General features: G+C 43.3%; 1 protein-coding gene across 3 annotated transcripts; it reads right to left on the bottom strand.

Annotated features, from left to right (window-relative positions):
* Positions 1–358: 358 nt before the first annotated feature.
* fn1b (fibronectin 1b) lies at positions 359–19,329 on the bottom strand. Of its 3 annotated transcripts, XM_085457346.1 has the most exons (46): positions 18,978–19,329; positions 18,640–18,765; positions 18,302–18,433; positions 17,928–18,059; positions 17,457–17,594; positions 17,227–17,373; positions 16,961–17,128; positions 16,583–16,765; positions 16,231–16,407; positions 15,688–15,843; positions 15,450–15,578; positions 15,171–15,314; positions 13,824–13,945; positions 12,909–13,077; positions 12,643–12,819; positions 11,870–11,998; positions 11,690–11,779; positions 11,406–11,600; positions 10,335–10,613; positions 9,963–10,226; positions 9,765–9,859; positions 9,362–9,530; positions 9,059–9,145; positions 8,700–8,891; positions 7,718–7,996; positions 7,315–7,506; positions 7,141–7,230; positions 6,324–6,590; positions 6,085–6,201; positions 5,835–5,996; positions 5,592–5,747; positions 5,363–5,479; positions 4,913–5,182; positions 4,632–4,819; positions 4,466–4,553; positions 4,193–4,372; positions 4,018–4,107; positions 3,258–3,446; positions 3,071–3,160; positions 2,250–2,686; positions 2,030–2,168; positions 1,776–1,937; positions 1,564–1,689; positions 1,361–1,467; positions 1,176–1,268; positions 359–1,044 (listed from the first exon to the last, which is right to left on the bottom strand). In XM_085457346.1, the coding sequence occupies exons 1-46, from the start codon at positions 19,117–19,119 to the stop codon at positions 967–969; spliced, it is 7,359 nt and encodes a 2,452-aa protein (XP_085313472.1). In that variant the 5' UTR covers positions 19,120–19,329; the 3' UTR covers positions 359–966. The 3 variants fall into 3 exon arrangements, with proteins under 3 accessions (XP_085313472.1, XP_085313454.1, XP_085313462.1); XM_085457328.1 differs by lacking the exon at positions 7,718–7,996; XM_085457336.1 differs by lacking the exons at positions 7,718–7,996; positions 18,640–18,765.
* Positions 19,330–20,379: the final 1,050 nt, after the last annotated feature.

The following is a 20,379-nucleotide window of genomic DNA, read 5'->3' as shown; positions in this document are numbered from 1 at the left end:
TTTGTCTCTTTCATTGTGCTAACTGCGTGACACTGTTAGTCCATTGCATTAATCCAGACTCAAGGTCACAGTGCTTCATTGGGATTGCAGTGAGTCGTTCAGCAAAATTGAACTAGCGTGAAAAAGTGGTTAGTTAAATCACGATTCAGCAAAGGGAGCAATACATTTTTCACATGGGGCCAACCAGATTTGGATAAATGAATAAATGCAAAATATGAATAATCAAAAACCTGAAAATGTAAGTGTGACAAATATGCAGAAAACAGGAAGAGGGCAAATATTTTTTCTTGCCATTGTAAGCTTATTGTTGGCACCTTAACCCACCCCCCAACCCTAATAAGAAAACACAACACCGTGGTAATGTTTAAGAATCTCTCCAGCTTTATTAAAATAAGGGACTTCTATTTGTCATCGGTAGAAACACTTTGGCACAAAGTACAAAAATAGAACGGTTCACATCCTTGTTCAACACATTCACACGATGAGATCAAAGGGATAAATTACCAGAACTTCAGAATGTGTCAATCACACACAGTGCGACCCCTCTGTAATGGAAGAGGGGCTACAGAAAAGAGAAGCACATTGAGGACAGTTTCAGCAACACTGGTAACAACTACATTTTTTAGCACAGTGCGTACTTTATGGGTTTTGGTCAGGATATAATTGGAAAAGAAAAAAAAATTAAATGGGAAACAAATGCCAACTTGACAGATGTGTAAATCTGACTGGACAAGTTCTAAATAACTTTAGAAAGTTGGGGGTTTCTGTTTCTAATACATCACAAGCCTGGAAGTCGACAGTGAATAGACTCAAGTGAAGATTAATGATGAGGGCAGCAGGGCAATGTGTCAGCAATGTGATAAGGCACTTAGTTTGTTTCATTGCAGACAGCGTGGCTTCTACAAGGTGAGACAGTGCAGCAACTTGACGGTAAGGGAGCAAAGCAGATGTCAGATGACCAGCTCATCATTCCCGAGGATTGTGAGGAGCGTGTGCATCTGCCAGCAGTTCAGGCCGGAGGCACTCGATGGGGCAGTGAATGTTCTGGAGGATGAACAGTGGCACAGTTTTAAACTTTGACACGTGCAGACTGTTACACAACAGATTACTCCAATTTGAAAACTGATATTTACAGTTTGTATTATGTCTCCTGATTTTCAATACATTTCACTTACTTTGCGCAGTGTGTTGTCTCCATATCTGATTGGCTGCAGCAGACCGACATCGACATCGCCACCTGGTCTCCTGCAGTTCTCGCATCGCCAGCCCTAATAAAGGCAAGAAAAGCATTTAACCACGCCCTCTTCTGGATGATCCCGTATGATGTAATGAGAACACGAGGAAGGCTCACGTGTCTTACCTGTTGTCCTCCAAAGCACGTGCAGGTGCAAATAGAACCCAGGTACTCCTTCTGCCACTGGTTGCCCACCCGGTAAGTTTTGCCATCATCGTAACACGTGGACTCATCTGCGTGAATAGATATTTGGGTTAAAAATGACACGCAGCTCATTCACTTTGTAACAGCCACAGAACATTTCAATTAAAAAGTTAAAGAGGCCTTACGCGGTTCACACTTAAACTCTCCTTTGCCGTTTCCTAAACAAGTGCAGCTCATTAAGTTCCCGTTCTCTGAGCGACGGTCCCATTTCTCTCCAATTCTGTAGTTGTTGCCATTGTCGTGGCACCACTCTGAGAAGAACATACAGTAACCGAGTGAAACTTATTCAATTTCCATCCATGTACACGTATTGGGGAAAGATACCCTAAAAACCTACTTGATGAATCACATCTGAAGTGGCCGCTGCCCAGGCCCAGACACCTGCACGACAGCTTGAAGCCTGTCTCAGACATCCGCTCCCATTCAGCACCGACGTCGTGATGGGTGGCAGTAAAGGCATCATAGCACGTGTCTTTATTTGAGGAATCTCCCTCTGTAACTGAAGGAAGAAGAAAGTGGGGGAAAAATTAACCACGATGGGCTTCATTCAGTTTCCTTTAATAATCAGATACATCACAGCTGGAAGCTTACTTGTGTTTCCAGCAGTCACTGTCTGCTCCAGAATCTTGTGTTTTAGGGCCCCCAGGAGTGCCTCCACAATAACGTTATAGTCTGCTCCAGGAGTGAGTCCTAGCAGGGTAGCAGTAGTGGCTGTGCCTGGCAGGCGGACCTGGGTAGAGAGGAAGAAATCATAGCTTATTCTCATAAATGGGAATAATGAGAATAATTGAATAATGGACTGGCCCCTTACCTGGAACATCTTCTCATTTAGCTGTGTGATGGGATGACAGGACACCAGGTAGGCATTGCTCTGCCTATAAGGCTTCCAGGAGACGGTGGTCTGAGTTTGGGCCTCCAGCGGCACACTTGTCTCGTTAAAGAGTATGGGTCCAATGGGCATGTTTAGCTTCACAATGGGCTTTCTGCGGCCTTCTGCATCAGGAAGGGGCACAAACACCAGGGGCTCACGAACTTGGCCATAGGGAGAAAGTGGATTCCGATTATATCCGTTGTCTCCATTGTTGTTGTACTCTGTGTACTCCACATGCTGGCTCTGATCACCAAACCCATCCTGGCTATTGGTGCCCACTAACTGGACGTTGTTGTCCAGAGATTCAGGCACATCCAGCCTGCCATTTCCAGGGCGGTTAGGCTGGGGCAGAGGCAAAGGAAGCAAGGGGTCTTGAGCTGGCGGGAGAGACGAGGTTACGGAAGCAAGCAGGTTAGACGAGGGGGAGTTAAAGCAGAGCAGCTCTAACACATCTCAGCCAAAAGGGATGACGGATACGTAGCAATGCAACTCACTGCAAAGTGTGTCATAATGCACTATTACAAACACACAAGATATTTTGAATGACATTTGCGAGGACATTCAAAATAACAAAGTGGGTATTATCGTTTTAGATTTTGGAAACACACTTGAGCTAAAGCTTCATACAGCTCCAGCTGAGCAGATGAAAGCTGCCGTTTCACCCCTTAATCTTACCAGTAACTGACTCGAACTCTGAATGGATCCTTTTTACTTCACATTTGTCACCATACAGAGAAAAAAGTATCAGTATAAGTACTCACGAGTCCTGCTCCTGCCCACCAGAGGTGTGCTTCTCTGCGTGTTTTGGATGGCGATGATCTTGATGATGTACTCCGTGTCTGGTCTTAGATCTGAGCAAAGAAAAGGAAAACTGTTGTTTTTCCACACGTAATTGGTGTGTCAGGATAATCCTGCGTGAAGCTTTAAATGTCAAATAAAAGTACGTACCATCGATGGTGGCGTAGTTTTGGCCAGCGTGGGGTCTTGGGAAAAGCTCCTGTGGTCTTCCTCCTGACTCTTCATAGGTGACATAGTATCCTGTGATTTGCGTGGCAGGTGGCTGCCAGGTGAAGGAGATGGAGTAGGGGGTGACGGACGTAAACTGCAGGTTGGTGGGCGCCTGGACCAGCGGGTCAACTGTAAGGACAAATACGGCTGTTAAACTGCCCGAATGCTATTTTTTTTCTCTGTGTGTGCAAACTAGGATGTGACTTGTGTGAGGCTGAAGCTGCATTTGTTGTCACTTAACCCATTATCAAGATGTAAGATCATACAAGCAGCCTGGATTTATTTTGTAATTTTGGCTGTAAAATTACAAATTATTTCTCACTTTAACGCTGTAATGCCAGAAGTATCATATCTGATACATGCATTTCTGTGACCTCTACATCACGAGTGTGATTTTTTAATCTTTGAAAAACTGATGTACGCAATCAGATTAAAAATGCAAAACTGCCAGAGATTTAGGTGACCTCAAGCTGCTAGCCCCAAACAGGTCAGGAAACCTCGCATGCTTCTGCCTCTTCTAGTTGCAGTTGTCTCTTGAATTACATAACTTAAGGAAACCTGGCAGCAAACTGTGATGTGCAGATCAGTGTACTGTAACATTATGTAATGACAGAAATCAAAAACCAGAATATTACACTGAAATTAACATTTGTTTTAAAAAAAAAAAGAAGCAGTTTTTAAACCTGGATTTTTGCATTACCTGTTTGAATTCTGAGAGTGAATGGGTCGCTCCTTGTGTTCCCACTCAGAGTGTACATGTTAACATTGTAAACAGTGTTGGGCCGCAAACCTACAACACAAAAACACACTTTAAAGCAAGACTGAAGCTCCAAAATCACTCTTTAAGACCTTAAATGCGTTAAAGTGTGGCGTACCGGTGAGGGTGTAGGTGTAAGCTTCACTTGGGATGGTCTTGGTGATGGTGGGATACGATCCACTCTGGGGAATGGCTTCAATAAGGAAACCAGTGAAAGGTTCCAGCTTGGAACGCCAGGTCAGTGTGAAAGAACTATCCGTTACTTTGATGACGCGCACGCGGCGAGGAGCACTCAAAGCTGCGTTGAGGTGAAACAGAAGCAATTTTAAAAGGATCAGTTACACCACGAGTGAGGTCTGCAGATGTGTCCATTTATGGCGCAGCACGTTACCTTGCAGCGTGGTGGCTTCTGCCTCCGCTGGTCTGCTTGTGACTGTGTTCTTCAGAGCGTAAACCTGCACCTGGTATGTGGTTGCCACCTACACAGTACACAGTTCATATTTACTCACTGACCCATTGTGGATCCATGTAAAGATTCACACATGAACTCTGCTTACCATGAGCCCTGGCACCACAACACGAGTGGTGTCCGGAGCAACGTTCATTTCTCTGTGAGGGCTGTTGATGTTCTTGGGGCTCACGACTACACGGTAGCCGGTCAGGCGCGCGTCTGGAGCTCGCCATGACACAGTGAAGGAGGAAGGACTGACCTCAGAGATCGCCAAGTTGGTGGGAGCAGGGATTACTGAAGCACAAAGACACAGTGTCAAGGCCAAAGTTTTAAGACGGGGATATCAAATGGAGACAAATGCTTTGGTGTATTTCTGCTTAGCGCTACCTGTGGCCTGAGTTCCCACCAACGGTGAGCTGGGTGCTCGGTCATGGAGGGCGATGACCTTAACAGTATACTCTGTTCCAGGGCGAAGGTTTCTCAGCACCACACTGTCCTGGTCCCCTCTGGGTGCTGGGCGCAGCTCTCTCTCACCTTCCTCTGCACTGGTGTACAAGACACGGTATGACGTTACTGCGCCGTCTGGGCTGTCCCAGGAGATGCGCATGGAGGTGGAGTCGATGTCAGAGAAGGTGAGCTCCTTCGGACGGTCCATAGCTGCAGAAAAAGAGGAACAGGAAGATTCCTCAGTGCTAAATAGATTTTTCCTGTTGGCTTTGGAGGAAATCTACCTGAATTTCCTGTAGCAAAACTGCCGAGTATAGCTCTAACATAGTGCAAGGGAATCCGGACAAATAAAGTTAGAGCTGAAAGAGAAGTGAATTAAGTGAGACTAACCAGTGACTGCATTTTCTATTAGCGGGGAAGACGGCTGTCCATTATTTCCCAGGGCATAGACACTCACAAGATACTCAGCAGTGGGCATCAGACCCGTGAAAGTCACCTCGGTCTGATCTGTAACAGGAGAGCAGAAAAGGAGCCAATAAGATGATGAGTGTTGTGTGTGAAAAATTAAATCATCATGGCAATCTGATTGTGAGCATCTGGCATTCCTTGCAGGCCTTACCAGGAGCCAAATCCTCCGAGTACGAGGGTCCCACGCCATTTTTGGGAATACTTGTGACTCTGTAGCCTCTGATTGGTCCCCGAGCAGGAGACCAACGTACTGTGATGGCATTGTCACTTATATCAGCCACCCGCATGTCAGGGGGGGCCTCGATATCTAAAGGAACAATGGATAAAGCTTTAGATTTACCATAAACACTCAACATTAAGTTGCTTTTCCAAAAATTTTCCCGTATTTCTGTACCAGTCCTGTGTGTTATGTAGACGGGAACACTGGTGGCGGGGTTATCGCCTCGTCCGCTAATTGCATAGACTGTGATGGTGTATTCAGTGCCGGGATTCAGTCCGGTGATGGTGGCAGTGGTCTGAGTGCCTGGGACATTAATCTCCCGAGGAGTCTCGCCACCTGAGAGGGCAGTAAAGAAGGCCCAAGTGTTAAACTTGTGTGGCTGACGTTAGAGGAAACCAAGAATTCAAAAATAAAATGTACAGACTTGTTCCTGCATAGGTGATCCTGTAGTTTCTCACTGAGATAGAGGGAGCATCCCAGCGTATGGTGACGGCGGTTGGGGTGGATCTTGTTACCACTAGGTCAGTGGGCGAATCAGAGACTGAAAAACATTAAATAACAGAATAGAGAAAATCACAGAGGATAATTATGGAGGAAAAAAAAAACATTAAAACAGATGAGGAATGATCACGCCCACTAACTAAAAGAATAGGTGGGACTCACTTGTTGCCTGTGTGCCAGTCAGAGGCTGACTCTCCTGGCTGCTGCTCACAGCATACACATATATCATGTACTCGGTTTCAGGTGACAGTCCAGTCAAAGTGTAGTGGGTTCTGGTTGGGGGGAGCCTCTCATCCTTGGCATGTCCACCACTGGTCTTCTGATAGCGGATTCGGTAGCCCGTGATTCTAGCCTGTGGAGCTTGCCAGTGAACTGTAAAGGAGTCGGTCCGAATGTCGGAGAAGTCCAAGCCAGTCGGGGAATCCAGCGCTGGAAGAAAAATGTAGTGAAAAACTGAGATACATTTTCAGTTATATACAAAGATAATGCCAAATACAGTCTTTCTAGTAGAAATAAGCAAACGTTAATGTAAAATATGTGAAATGGTATTATGATATTAATAAAAATCAAACAAAAAGTCACCAAATGCAGGCAAGCTTTAAACAGATTAGGTAACTCTGGAATAAGAGACCAAATATTTATTGTTGATATTATTTATAGTAGCATTGTAGTTATTCTGTTGTAGTTTATTCTGCAGGATATTACGCACTCGTACATCTTGTCAATCACACTGTATTCACACTCTCGTTTAACACCCTTTTTACCCTAATGAACATCACATCAAGAAACTAGTGACTGAGATAATAAACTAATACCAGTGAAGTGAGAATTGGGATCTTTATAGACTCGTATGCTTCTTTTAAGTTTTCCCCCGCCCATCATTAGAAAAATGATGGACATTTCAGACTCGGGGGCTACAGCCATCTTTTATTTGCAACACCCTTGGTTCTTCTGTGAGGCCACCTGTGTAGATACTCACTGGTTTTTTGAGTCCCTGTGGCTGGTCTACTTTCTCGTTCACCATACACACACACCACACTGATACGATAGTCAGTGTTGGGCTGCAGGTCTGTGAAGATGATTGGTACAATTAGTATTGTTCGAGATGGAGCACAAGTCATTTTGCCTTTTCAAGCCTCTGAGTTCTTCTTACTTTGCAGCAAGTAGGTGTTGGTAGCTCCTCCAACATTGACCTCCTTGATGTCATTATCAGTGGATACAGGGTGATAACGGATAACGAACCGAGAGATGTCGTTTGGTGTGGCAATTCTGGGGACTGACCAAGTCACCCTAATGTGGTCAGGGCCCACTCCTCCAAACTGCAGGTTGGTGGGAGCTGGAATGGCTGTAAAAATGAGGAGTTATAAGCTATAGCTATCACTGGTAACGCAATGAGTTTAAGAAAATAACGGACGACTTCCAGTGGCACAAAGAAAATATCAGAGAAATGATTAAATTCAGATATTTACTGCAGTGTGGCACACTTAAAAAAGAATAAAGCTGCCTCAGATCAAGACCCAACCCCTCCCCAGTGATGGACTGAAAGAATAAATCACCAGCATGCGTTTGCTTTGTGTGTGTGGCCGGCTCGCTGTCCCCCTCTTCTGTAACAGTGAAGATACTGATGTCATAGTCCACACCGGGCTCCAAACCACGAATCGTGTAATAACCAGCAGATGCTTCCACCATATCTTGAAAAATTGGCAAGCTCTGGCCTGAAGCTACTACCACTATCCGGTAACCAATAATGGTAGTACTGTTCAGAGGGATCCAGCGTAGCCCAATGGTGGTGTCAGTAACGTCGACAAAGTCAATTTGACTTGGAGCGGGGATGTCTGAAAGGGTTAGGCATGTTGCAAAGCGCAAGCAAAATTAGACAGACAGAAAAGCCCCAATTATTTCATTGGTTATATCAAGAACATTCATTTAATTCCCGATAAAGCGTTCAGAGAACCTGGGTATAACAGTAACCATGCAAGACAATTACACATAACTGGATTGGAAAACATTCAGAATTAAAATTATTATTAAAGGTAAATATAAGGCAGTAATAATACTACTAATGGACGTGCAAAAAAATCCCAAAAATATTCACCCTACCAAGTGATAAACACGATTTCCATGCAAATGGTCAGTTAGCCAATAATCATGCTAGCAGTAAAAAAAAGCTGCATTAGACATTTGAACCAAAACTGAGCTTAAAGAACACTGACATTTAGATTTAAATTGGTTGCCAAATAGTGAGCTCCAGCACACAGTCCCATGGCTACCAAATGTGAAAATGGGTAATCTTTTCGCTAACTTCAAAATGTAAGTGTATTTTTGTACATAATGACATTATTCTTCTATCTAGTGGGTAAAAATTAACTAATGCAGCTTTAGTTTCTTCTGAAACTAGGCCAAGCTCTGTGGGGATGGGAGTAGCAGGGTCCATTTTCATTGAATGGGAAAATTATGTCATTTGTTCCTCACGATGAACCAGACACACTAGTCTTTGTGGCTTTCTACCACGTGTAAATGACTTCCTCTGGCTCCTACCTGTTGTGACAATAGTGGACACTGGACTGCTTTCCACATTGTCCTTGGTAGCGAACACGCTGATGTTGTACTCCATACCCAGAGTCAAGTGCTCTAGAACAACTGAGGTCTGATCAACTGCAACAATCTCTTCAAGGGAGTATCCTCTCTGGCCATTGGTTGGTCTGCTTGTCACTCGGTAGCTTGTAATACCTGCAGAGAGACGGGAAATATAACAAATTAATGAATTAATATTAGAAATCAAAAGGAAATACCAGGAACAGCTTTTTGTTCTAGTGAAAAGAAAAAAAACTATTTGAAGGCCAAGGTCTAGAGACCTTCTGTGATGTCAGTGCGTGGGGAGCAAAGTCAATATTTACCTGGTGTTTTGGAGGCTACCCAGTAGGCTGTGAGAACTCCTGTGTTCGGGTTGGACTCAAGTCTGAGGTCAGTGGGAGGAGATAGAGCTGCAACAAGAAACAGCAGACCATGACGCATTGAAAAAAAAACTTCAGCGCAGCAAAAAATATCTGGCACAAAATCACGCCAAATGGTTTTAACGGCACTCTGTCAGCTCAGAGCAGACCGGATGATCGGTCACACAACTGGTTTTACAGTTGGTTTTGTTCAGCAGTCACCACAGTGCCTGGCTTTTTATTTGTGAAATTAAAACAGATACGCACAAGTGACAACATTGCGGGTGATGGGATTTCCGCGGTTCTGTCCATTGTAGATGGGCTGAACGCTGTAGGTGTACTGAGTTCCTGGAGTCAGACCATCTACATAAACACGTCCAGAGGAAGAGGTTTCTTCTCTGGGAGACTCGCCTTCCTCGCTGGGCAGCACAGACAGCTGGGGAAATAAAACGGACATGAGAAAAACTGGAGAATACGCTTAAAAGAAAAAAAATTAGAAACAATTAGCAATGGCCTAAAATCTGCCCACAGCAGAGAGTAAATATTAGACTCTTTGGATCTTTACGGTTCCGCTATGTTCACCAGTTAGCTTCTAAATGTGCTTGGGCACTGCTTGGAGATAAGTAGTTAGTGAACAGCTCCAGTGATTCCTTTAATGTAATGAGCTAACCTTGTAGCTGAACCTGTGGACGGGTATCCAGGTGACGATGATCGAGGTGTCGGTAACCTCAGTACTGAAAGTGGGAGCATTTCCCATCTGGGGAGCTGTAAGAAAGGGAAGAAAGGGAAGGGGGGGGGACAATATTTTAAAATGATTGGAGCAATTTATTCCCATCTTTACTTGTGTTCGGTTTCTCCAAATACCGACCGGTGGTAAAGTATGTGGTGACGCCCTCGCTGAGCTCATTTTCGAGATCAGAGTAAAGGGTGGCAGTGTACTCCGTATCTGGACGTAGATTCCTCAGTAGGTACTGGGTGACCCTGCCTGGGATCCTCTTTTCAATGGGACTTGAGCCTTCGATGCTCAGGTAAAGGCGGAAACCACTGACAATGGCACGAGGAGCCTCCCAGACAATCAGTGCGCTGTCAGGGCCGATCTCAGTGAAGCGTACATCGGTGGGTGCATCAGGTTCTGGAGGAGGCAGAAAGCATAACACATGTAAGGCAAAAAAGATCTGTTGTGTTTTGGATAAAATCCCTGCGTTTATGTATTTGGGCTTTTTTCCAAAGTGGCACTTACTAGTAGCCTTTTCTCCTACAAGAGGCTCACTCTCCACTCCGCCGTTGATGGCATAGACGTAGAAGCGGTAAAGCGTGCCTGGCTGCAAGTGGGTGATCTCAGAGTATGCACTGGTGGAGACAGGCAGCCCCAGGGGCCTTACGTCAGTGCCATCAGACCCAACGGGGGAGAAAGTGACTCTGTAACCTGACACCTCATTGGGTGGACCGGTCCAGGTGATGGTGACCTTCGTATCCGAAACCTCGTAGAACTGCAGGTCTGTGGGGGCTTGGACCACCTCTGTGGAGAGGAGAGTGCTAGTTGACTAACAAGGGTCACAGTCAAACCTTAGAGTCTCCTCAGGAGTTTTTTTACTATGTCATTGGTTATGTTTGGAGACAGATGTGAACTTAATATTTATTTTACATTTATTAGGCCCCATAGGTAAAAACATAACCTTTAAAAAAAAATAAAACTCATACCTAAGTTATATATAATAAGTATACAGAGCTAAATATGCATTATTGGGTGCAAATATTACTGCTGCTTTTTAAAAATCTTTAATTTAATTGTACTTGGCTTAGATAAAATAGATGCTGTTAGCTTAGAGTCTAAAATGGAAATCCATTTAAAAATATTCTCAAAGATATTAGAATGATTTATGAATGATTTATGAATGCATCCTTGCTTTTCTAAGTGTTTTAAACTAAGTTTAAAGAGGTCACTGTTTTGCGGCCAAGTCTGATTTAAAAGAAGTCTGAGGTCCATAATATTTAAGGAGACAGGAAGAAAAATGTTACAATGGAACGGCTATAACCATAAAAGCACATTTTGACAAAGCCATGTTTTGACAAGCCCTCTTAACTGAGCAGTGAAAAGCCCTTTCTAAGGCCCTACAAGGAATCTCCAGCTGCAAGTATAAACTGAATCTGTTCAGCCTTCACAGACAGCCGAAAGGCTAAGAATCAACTAAAAAGAATCCTGAGCGATCTAAAGAACAGCATATTGTTCAAATCTTTCACAAAAAGAAAAATTAAGTTTTACAGTGCTAACTCGTGAATTGATTCTGTTTAAAAGGCATATTATGTCTACCTTGCTTAGGAGATCCAGCAGTGTTGACCTGTACAAAAACAGGCTCACTCTCCTGGTCCTCTTCCACGGCATAGATGCTGATGTTGTAAAGCAGACCGGGGCGAAGGTCAACCAGGGTCACGGACGTCTCTGACTCTGGGAGGGTCAGCTCTGTGCTGCTGCCTTCCACTGATGGTGTGTAAACCACACGGTAGCCTGCAGGCACAAGTATACAGTTATACACAAAGCCAGGATAAGAAAAAGGATTTATATCTCAAACAAATACAAAATAAATGGTTTGTTACCAGTAATAGGAGCCTGAGGTCTGGACCAGCTGATTTGGATGGAGGTTTCTCCCACTTCATTGACAACATGCCTAGTAGGTGCGTCAGGAGCTGCCCAAAGGATGAGAGGATCATTCTTTCAAACGCACTTGGTGACTATGAGTGTAACATCACGACAGTGGAGAAGAGAGCTTCTCCTACCTGTGGTCTGTGAGGTAGTGAGGATGAGGTTGGGCTGCCCCCGACTTGGGACCTCGAAGACGCTGACGTTGTATCTGCGTCCAGGCAGGAGATTACTGATGGTGACAGAGGTGGATGTGCGAGGAACATCTGGAACACAGTCAAAAGTCAGAACTCTGTATAATAATGGCAGAGCCTCCCAGAGCCATTAACAACCAGAAGAGTCTGTTCAGTGACAGGTTGCTTCTCCCAAAGACAAGAACTAACAGACTTAAAAACTCCTTTGTCCCACACGCCATCAGACTGTTTAACTCCTCCCTGGAGGGGAGAGGGAGGGGAGACAGGAGGACAAAGGAGGGGGGAACAACTAAGCTGTAGTGCCTCTTCACCTCACTGTGCAATACTTTTGTAAATAGTCAACGGTGCAATAGACTCAATACTTGAAATGTGCAATTCACTTGTATTTTTATTTTTATTCCTATTTATTCTATTTATCCCCTTCGTATATTTTATTTATATTGTCTCTGTATATATATATATATATATATATATATATATATATATATATATATATATATATATATATATATATATATATATATATATATAATATTCTGTAACTCTGTAACTTCTGTCGGTGCTGTGCTTTTTTTGGAAATCGAATTTCCCAGAGGAACCCACCCGAGGGATTAATAAAGGTCTATCTAATCTAATCTAATCTAATAAAAACTGAATTGATCTGCAGGAAATATGGAGGCATTACGGAGGTTTCAGGGATGGTCAAAGGCTCTCACCTAGAACTTTAGGCTGGGACCCCTCCTCACTGAGCTCATACTCCACCCTGAAGCCAGAGATGGTTGTATCAGCTGATGTCCAGGATACAACAAAGCTGTTTGAGGTGATTTCTGTCACAGACTCGGAGGTGTCCAACACAGGTGGAGGTGCAGTCGTCTCTCCCTCATATGTCTCCACTTTTGAAATTAAGGAGCATGGCGTTATTTTAAATATTTCTTTAGATGTGCTGCTTTGGTGTAGCCATGTAGCTGTACAGCATACTCACAGGAGCCAAGGTTAGTAGTGAAATCAAAGCGCGTGACCTCACGGCGTCCATAGTTCTGAATGCTGATGAGCTGACCCTCATAAGTGATGCCTGGACGCAGCCCGCTAATGGTGTAGGAGTTGATGTTGCCTGGGATGGTGACCTCTCTCCAGGGAGAACGGGTGTTTTTCTGCAGATTAGCGATAACGAGAGGTTGACAAGTTTAAACCTTTTAATCTGTGAAGATAAAGAAGAGGTACACAACAAGAACTTTTCAAAAGCGCTTAGGGAAAAAATAGAGATTTAAACATCTATATTTACTTTATAATGAGGTAAAATCCACCTGTGGGCAAAGACAGTTATGACTAAATAAATCAAAAGGGTGTGCAGTGGAGTCATTAATTAGCTCTGGGAAATAAACCTGTGGTCTGTATATATTGGAGACTGGGCAGCCATTCAGTGTCAGCTCTTCCATTAGGAGTATGTCAACTGGCTTTGAACTGTTAGAAAAATATAAACTTTTCAAGCAGGTTTTAGACTTTGAGTGGCTTTGCTGTCCAAGAAATACAGTCCAAACCCATAAAGCGGAAGCAAGTTTGACTTCAGTTGAAGTTCATTAACATCTCAACCTGCCTCAAGACGTCTTTGAGGTCTTCAAAGAGAAAAAACAACAACACTGGATGTTTATCTGGGAATCTGCTAAAAACCGGTGTCTGCGTGTACAGACTGCAAAGGCAAGTAAGTTTACCCTCTAATCACTTTGTTTGTTCAACCTTCAGACTTCACCAGAGGCACTCACCCTCAAACACAAATGTATCCGCCTTTACTAAATGCTACTATTCAGCAAAATTAAAGCCCAATTTTGAGCAAAGAAATACGACTCGCTTTCATTTCTGGAGGCAATTTGTAACCGAGGGAAGCGAAAGTGAGACTCACAACTCTCCATTTCAGGATGTACTGGGTGATCTGAACAGATGAAGGGGCATTCCACTGAATAGGGCGAGAGTCGGACTGTTTCCCAGCCTCTGTGATGATCACCTGGATTGGTCTGCGGCCATCTAAGGAGAAAAAAAAAAGATTTAGGAGAAGACATCAGGAGTAAAGGAAAGGGTGGAAGTGAGAAGATTTTTTTTCACATAACTTAACAGCATTGTGTGTAGGGAGTGTGGGTGAAAGTTGGCTACTTTTCGGTGAGTTCTGTCAGAGGGCGTCATTGCTCGGGGACAGAATCAAACCACCAGACGATGCTAAACCAGCTCAAACACCCACAGACATTTTCAAGTCAGATATAACGTCTGCATACTATATTCATCATGGTTTATCTCGTCTCTGTTCCCTAGAGAACACACACACACCCATAAATAGATAGACAGACAGACAGACAGACAGACAGACAGACAGGTAGGTAGGTAGGTAGGTAGGTAGGTAGGTAGGTAGGTAGGTAGGTAGGTAGGTAGATAGATAGATAGATAGATAGATAGATAGATAGATAGATAGATAGATAGATAGATAGATAGATAGATAGATAGATAGATAGATAGATAGATAGATAGATAGATAGATAGATAGATAGATAGATAGATATAGGACTTCCTGATTGCGTGAGATTCATTTAGCAAGGTCAGTGTTGTTTGATTCAAGGCTCACAAAGCAGTACAAATTCCCCCAGGCAGGAAGTGACTGCCTTCTAAGCCCCTCTCCCTTGTTCAGCAATTCACCTTGTTCCAGCTTAGCAAGTCAACAAAACATCATTCAGCATCAGACAGACAGGGTGCCTCCAGCTTGCCAAAATTTCAACATTCGGCAGACTTTAAAGTTACGCAATAAAAAGAAACCCACAAACTCCCACTTCCCTCCACCTGTCTGGCAAGGTTAGGATTAAGTGGGAGGAAGTCAATAATTAATGGGAGTTGGTTTAGTACAGCAAACATTAACTGAGCACCAAAATCCATATAGGTCGGTGGAAAAGCTAAAAGAAAGGACATTCAGACCAATGGTTACAAATGAGAAAAGCTTTAGGTTTAGGATGTTCTTCAGGCTAAATTTTCTACCTGTTTGTTTACATTCTGGCTCATTTTTGACCACAGAAGTCCCTTAGATGCTGAAGAAACTATTTTGAATAAGTCGATCTGGCCACGGTGGAACACCTAAAATGCCAAAACTAAGCATTCAGAATGGCAGTCCAAAAAATCAAAGGGTATCAAAAGTAGCTACTCCCATCTTTCATGTACTCTCTATGACTCAGAACATGTGGACTTTTAAAACAGAGCTGTGCATTTTTACCTTGGTAGGTCTGCTGGGGCTCGCATCTCATTTCTCCAATCCCATTGCCATAACAATAACAGCGGTAGTAGATGCCATGGATGGCTTTGTCCCACGTCTCGCCGATCTGATAGAACGTCCTGGTTTGTGGTTCTTGACACTGATCTATTGCAGAAAACACAAGGAGACAAAAGAGTGGAGCAGATGGGACAGACGACAGCGGGGTTGTTTTTCTGAAGCTGCAGCAGTTCTCAGTATTTAGTCCCCAAAAAGCCAATCAGTAACGAGCCGTGAACGTACCAATAGCGTCACACTTCCAGTATCCACGTCCTTGTCCGAAGCAGGTGCAGTTCATCATGTAGCCTTGGTCGTGGCGCTTGGTGAATTCCTGGTTAACTTCATAGGTCAAACCATCAACTATACACTGATCTGGATGCACAGAGAAAAGACAGGAAGATGAATTATTTAAACTTTCACATTATTCGCAAAGTATTTGAAGACAAAATATAAAAGGTTTTGTTAGATTTAGCCCTCTGACCTAAAAGCTGTGAGTAAGCAATACAGTTCCACTCCCCACGGCCGTTTCCCAGGCATGTGCACTGCATCATGTGACCCAAGACGTCATGGCGTTTGTCCCACTTGTCGCCCACACGGCGCATCACTCCATCACTGGTGGTGCATACCTCTTCATGAGCTAATTACAGAAGGAAACATAAAAAAGCTATCAGTGTGTTGGTACATGTATACATTCACATGGTGCTGCGTATGTCCAGACACAGAGTTTTTCTTGGTCCACTTCAACCCAGAATTTGTATGTTACTGTTACGTAACAGCCTTAATAGCATCATCACTCTCCCATGACCTCTTTAAGTGCCAATTATTTACTCCCCAATTGTCTACAAGTGAACCTTGCAACCAAATCATCATTATAGTCTGTGAGAAACGACTTGATGAGAAGAAGACAAAAAGCATTTTGTGCAATCGGAACAAAAATGGCAAAAGTATTTAAATGCCCAGCTGTGTTATATAACAATATACCAGTTCAGTACCTTCAAATGAGAAAAACAGCAAACACACTCACCAGCCATGGGACAGAATCCAAAACGCTGTTCTGAATCATAGTCGTAGGTGGTGCCACACCATCTCATGTTGTCACGGCGCCCATCGGTGGTGCAATCGGTGTAGTTGCGACCGCTGTAGAGGAAGGGAAAGTGGCACAGGGCCCCATTGGAGTTCCCACCCCGTGTTGTCACAATTGCTGGATTCAAGAAAGTACACATACAAGTTAATGCATGCTTAATTGGCTCTAACCACACAATTATTCACACAATCTTTATTATGTGAGTGGATAAACTAAAGATGCTAGACAACAGTAACTGCACATCAATTTTTGGGACAAAGTTGCCGTTTACATCTATGTTCCTGAGTCTCACCATTCTTTTCAGTGCAGAAAGAGTACTGCTGGTCTCTCTGATAGTCTGAGGTTGTAGAGCACCACAGCTGCCCATCTGAACGTCCATCTGAGGTGCAAGAGTAGTAGGTCTTCCCCATGAAGACAAAGGGGAATACACAGGGTTGGCCATCAGAGTTCCCACCGTACACCTGGTTCCTGGCCTCTGTGGGAAAAGGGGAGGGAGGGTGGGAAAAATGACTTCAGTATACCATTCAAAGAGCAACATGCAGAGCTGAATGGAACCAACAGAAAATTACAAAAGACTGCAATTTCTCTGGGATTGACTCCAAGAGCCACTTGAGCCAGCCTCAAGACTTCTGTATTAAAATACCCAATTTTATTTGCTTCTGGTACACACCCCATTCTTGACAGCTGACTCCATTGCCCAAACAGGTACAGAGCATCTGTTTGCTGCCCTGGTTTTTGATCCAGCGCTGTCCATCGTAGTAGTAGGCTCCAGAGTCGGTGCGACAGGTTCTCTCAGCGGGAAGCTCAAGCTGCCGGACTGGGGTCAACACAACTCTGGCTGTAAACACATTTTAAAAAACAACCAACGTCAGGTCTGTTAACAGCGACAAGCTCAGAGCTCTTGTTGAGCACTGGTTTCTGATTTACAAGTCTCACCTCTTCCTGAGCTGTGTCTTTCACACTTTGATTCTCCTCTGCCGTTTCCTAGGCACACACACTGCAGGCGATGTCCGCTTGTGTCAGTCCTCGTCCATGTGTCTCCAATACGGTAGGACCTCCTTGTATCCTGGTCATTGCAGCGGTCTGGTTGGTGTACAACAGTGGTTAGTAGCTGCCCCTGAAGAAAAGCTTGCATTTGTGCTTGTGTATGTTTGGATTCTGCTTACTTCTTGAGGTGCATGTGATGCGTCCATTCCCCTCGCCCATACAGGTGCAATCCAGCATCATCCAGCCTTGGTATGGCTTCTCCCAGGTGTCTCCTACAGCATACGTGGCAGCTAAGCTATTGTCATAGCACCTTTCCCCTGCAGAAAAATAAACAAATTTTGATTTACTGAATATGCAGAATCTAAATCACACTGGGCAATTTGTATTAGACATAAACCAAACAAAAATCAATAGCTGGAGTGAAAGATGAGCAAATCAGAGGACATGCTGTCTCACTCGCTTATCTTGTTTGACTGGACTCATGTCAAATATTTGCAGTGGTATCAAAGAGTTACGCTTCTGGGAAATGTGTGTGTGTGCATCCATGTTTGTGTGTATGATGACTATATAAACTTTGATCTTTTGCAATATTTTACATTTGTCTGCTTTTCATAGTTCATTTGTGAAATTTTCTTTTCTGCCCTGCTCACCGAGAGGTTTGCATGTCCACTCTCCTTTGCCATTTCCAAGACACACACACTCCAACATGTAGGCACCGGTGTCATGAGGCCTCTGCCAAGTGTCCCCGATTTTATAAGACCTCCCACCATCGTGGCATCGATCTGTGAATGACAAAATGTGAACTTGCTGATTTCAAAGACCTCTTGTATATGCGAGATGGCACACATATACAAATTCTGGTTCAATAATTAAAACTTAATTTCAGGAATAAACTGAACCATGCAGAGGTATTGCCATGTGTGTCATGCACTTTGACAAAGAAAAAACTACCATGCTAAGACATACCACTCCAGCACATTATGCTGTTTCAACAAGGTTAGTATTTGGTATTCTAGGAACTCACGCGCTATTGTGCAGCTGATCTTGCCGGAACCAATGCAGGTGCAGTCCCAAGTCATCCTCTCATGTAATCTCTCATAGGTTTCACCCACCTGGTATGTCCGGTCATTGTACTTATCATAACAGGATTCCTCCACTGAGAGGAAAAAACAAACAGCACAAAGTTAAAGAGGCTCTTACCGAGAAGCTGTTCTGGAGTCTTCTCTTGCTGCGTAAAAACGCACAACATCTGTGCCTTTCTCCGTGTATTCGTTGCTTTTTGTGTGTGTTTTGTTTTTCACTTGTCGGGATCAACACAAGAGTCGTGAAACAAGTGATAGTGCACTACAAAGACGCACTAACCTTCAGGCTTAGTTTTACACTTGATGCCTGCTGCTCCACTGCAGGTGCACACCAACGTGCTACCAAGGTAAGGTTTCTCCCACTGTTCGTTCACTCTGTATGAGCGACCGTTTTCCTCACAGCCGACTACAAATAATATATTATTAAACATTTTAACAGTAGAATGAACATTAATCTTTTTGTTTGCTTTGGCTCACATGGAAAGAAACATATCGAAATCACGTGTTTCTTTGTTGTTGTTGTTTTCATTTAACACAAAACGCACTAGAAATACCTTTCTAATGCATGAAGTTACACAGTCAGGCCCCCTGAATTCAAGAATAAGTTCTTGTACCAACCTGGATTAATAGCCGATGTATCGTGAAGCTCGGGATACACCTGATACTGGCCAGTTTGTCTTTTGTTCTTCTTTGGCAAGCCGTGAACTGCGCTGCTTACGCACAGCGCAAGCAGTAACCCTGTGAGCGGGCTACCCTTCATCTTATGGAACGGATATTTCAATGAAAAGCAGAAAAAACTTAGATGATGGGAAAAAAAGCAATAGCAAAAAGTAAAAAAAAGCAAGTGAAGTATTAAAGGGCTTGGAGAGAGCTGGTTCCTGCCCCTTATTCTCAGCTACCTCGGCTGCTCCTTCTCGGCAGTTCACTTGGCCGAATCGCAGCTGGTGCGCCAGACCTAGCAGAGGGCTGCGCGCTGGTTATATACTGGGACCGCCACAGCAGCAGAGGAGGGGTTTAACGGGAGACTGGAAGACCCGCCCGACAAAGTGTGAGCAATACTTATAATCCTCATTTTGAAGAAAAAACATCAAGCAATGAAGATAAATAAGCTTCTGTAATCTGTTCATCTGCACACGTGCTGCCCTGTGTAGGGTTGGGAAGTCACGTTGAGGCGCAACAATTCAGTGCGAGTCTTACATAACCGCAAAAAAAAGAAGAAGGAGAAAGAAATGCCCATAACATTTGTTATACTGTAATCCCAGAATTACACAGTAATGGCCTCATGCTATAGTTTCTATAATTCCCACACCACTCTCCTACATGGATTTGTGCAGCTATTGGGACCTATGGATCTAAACTACGGATTGAACATATTTTACATAAAATTATAATTTAAAAAAAAAATAAAACTGCAGTATGTGAATTTTACCCAGCTTGGCACAGAGTCGATAAGTAACAAAAAGTGGAACTTTATGCCTCCACCATGTCTGCTCACGGAGTTCACAGATGTATATTTTTTGTCCATGCTATAACATCTGGTATAATCATCATTTTTTCTTTAATGTTACGTGATTTTGTTTTAATCTTATCTTTATTCCTAAAACTGATGCTTCTTTTCGAAAATACTTAAAAGTAAGTAACTTTAAAATACCCGAATTCTTTAAGGATTAAATGGATATGCCTACTGCTATTTTTCTTTTCTTTTTTAAAAAAAAAAAAAATTATGTTCTTCTAAATGTTAAGAAGTACATTCATCATTGGATGCACATGTGGTGTTTTATAACCACATTCTTTTACCTAATGAAATCATGTTAACCCAAATGTTACCAAATTACCTCAAATCTGGTGTGATCCTGGGGAATCAAAACACACTTATCTTTACTTTATATATATATATATATATATATATTAGTTAATTTCCATGACATGAAATAAAATATATATATTCATATTAAATATCTCAAAAATGAAGTGAAATAACATTTCCAAGGTGGGCGGAAACAGTAAACCAGAGCACATT

The sequence above is a fragment of the Copadichromis virginalis genome, linkage group LG1 (genome assembly GCF_057382275.1).
Source record: "Copadichromis virginalis isolate Kocher_CV1m ecotype Utaka linkage group LG1, C_Virginalis_male_GT1.1, whole genome shotgun sequence".
Lineage (NCBI taxonomy): Eukaryota > Metazoa > Chordata > Actinopteri > Cichliformes > Cichlidae > Copadichromis > Copadichromis virginalis.
Note: the sequence above shows the minus strand (reverse complement) of the source record. Positions and strands in the feature narration are given on the sequence as shown.

Coding starts and splice junctions, on each gene's coding strand:
- fn1b (XM_085457346.1), bottom strand. CDS start 19,119: ATGAAGGGTAGCCCGCTCACAGGGTTACTGCTTGCGCTGTGCGTAAGC. Junction 7,231..7,314: donor CAACACCTACTTGCTGCAAA/GTAAGAAGAACT, acceptor TCATCTTCACAG/ACCTGCAGCCCAACACTGAC. Junction 6,591..7,140: donor CACAGGGACTCAAAAAACCA/GTGAGTATCTAC, acceptor TTTTTCTTCCAG/CGCTGGATTCCCCGACTGGC.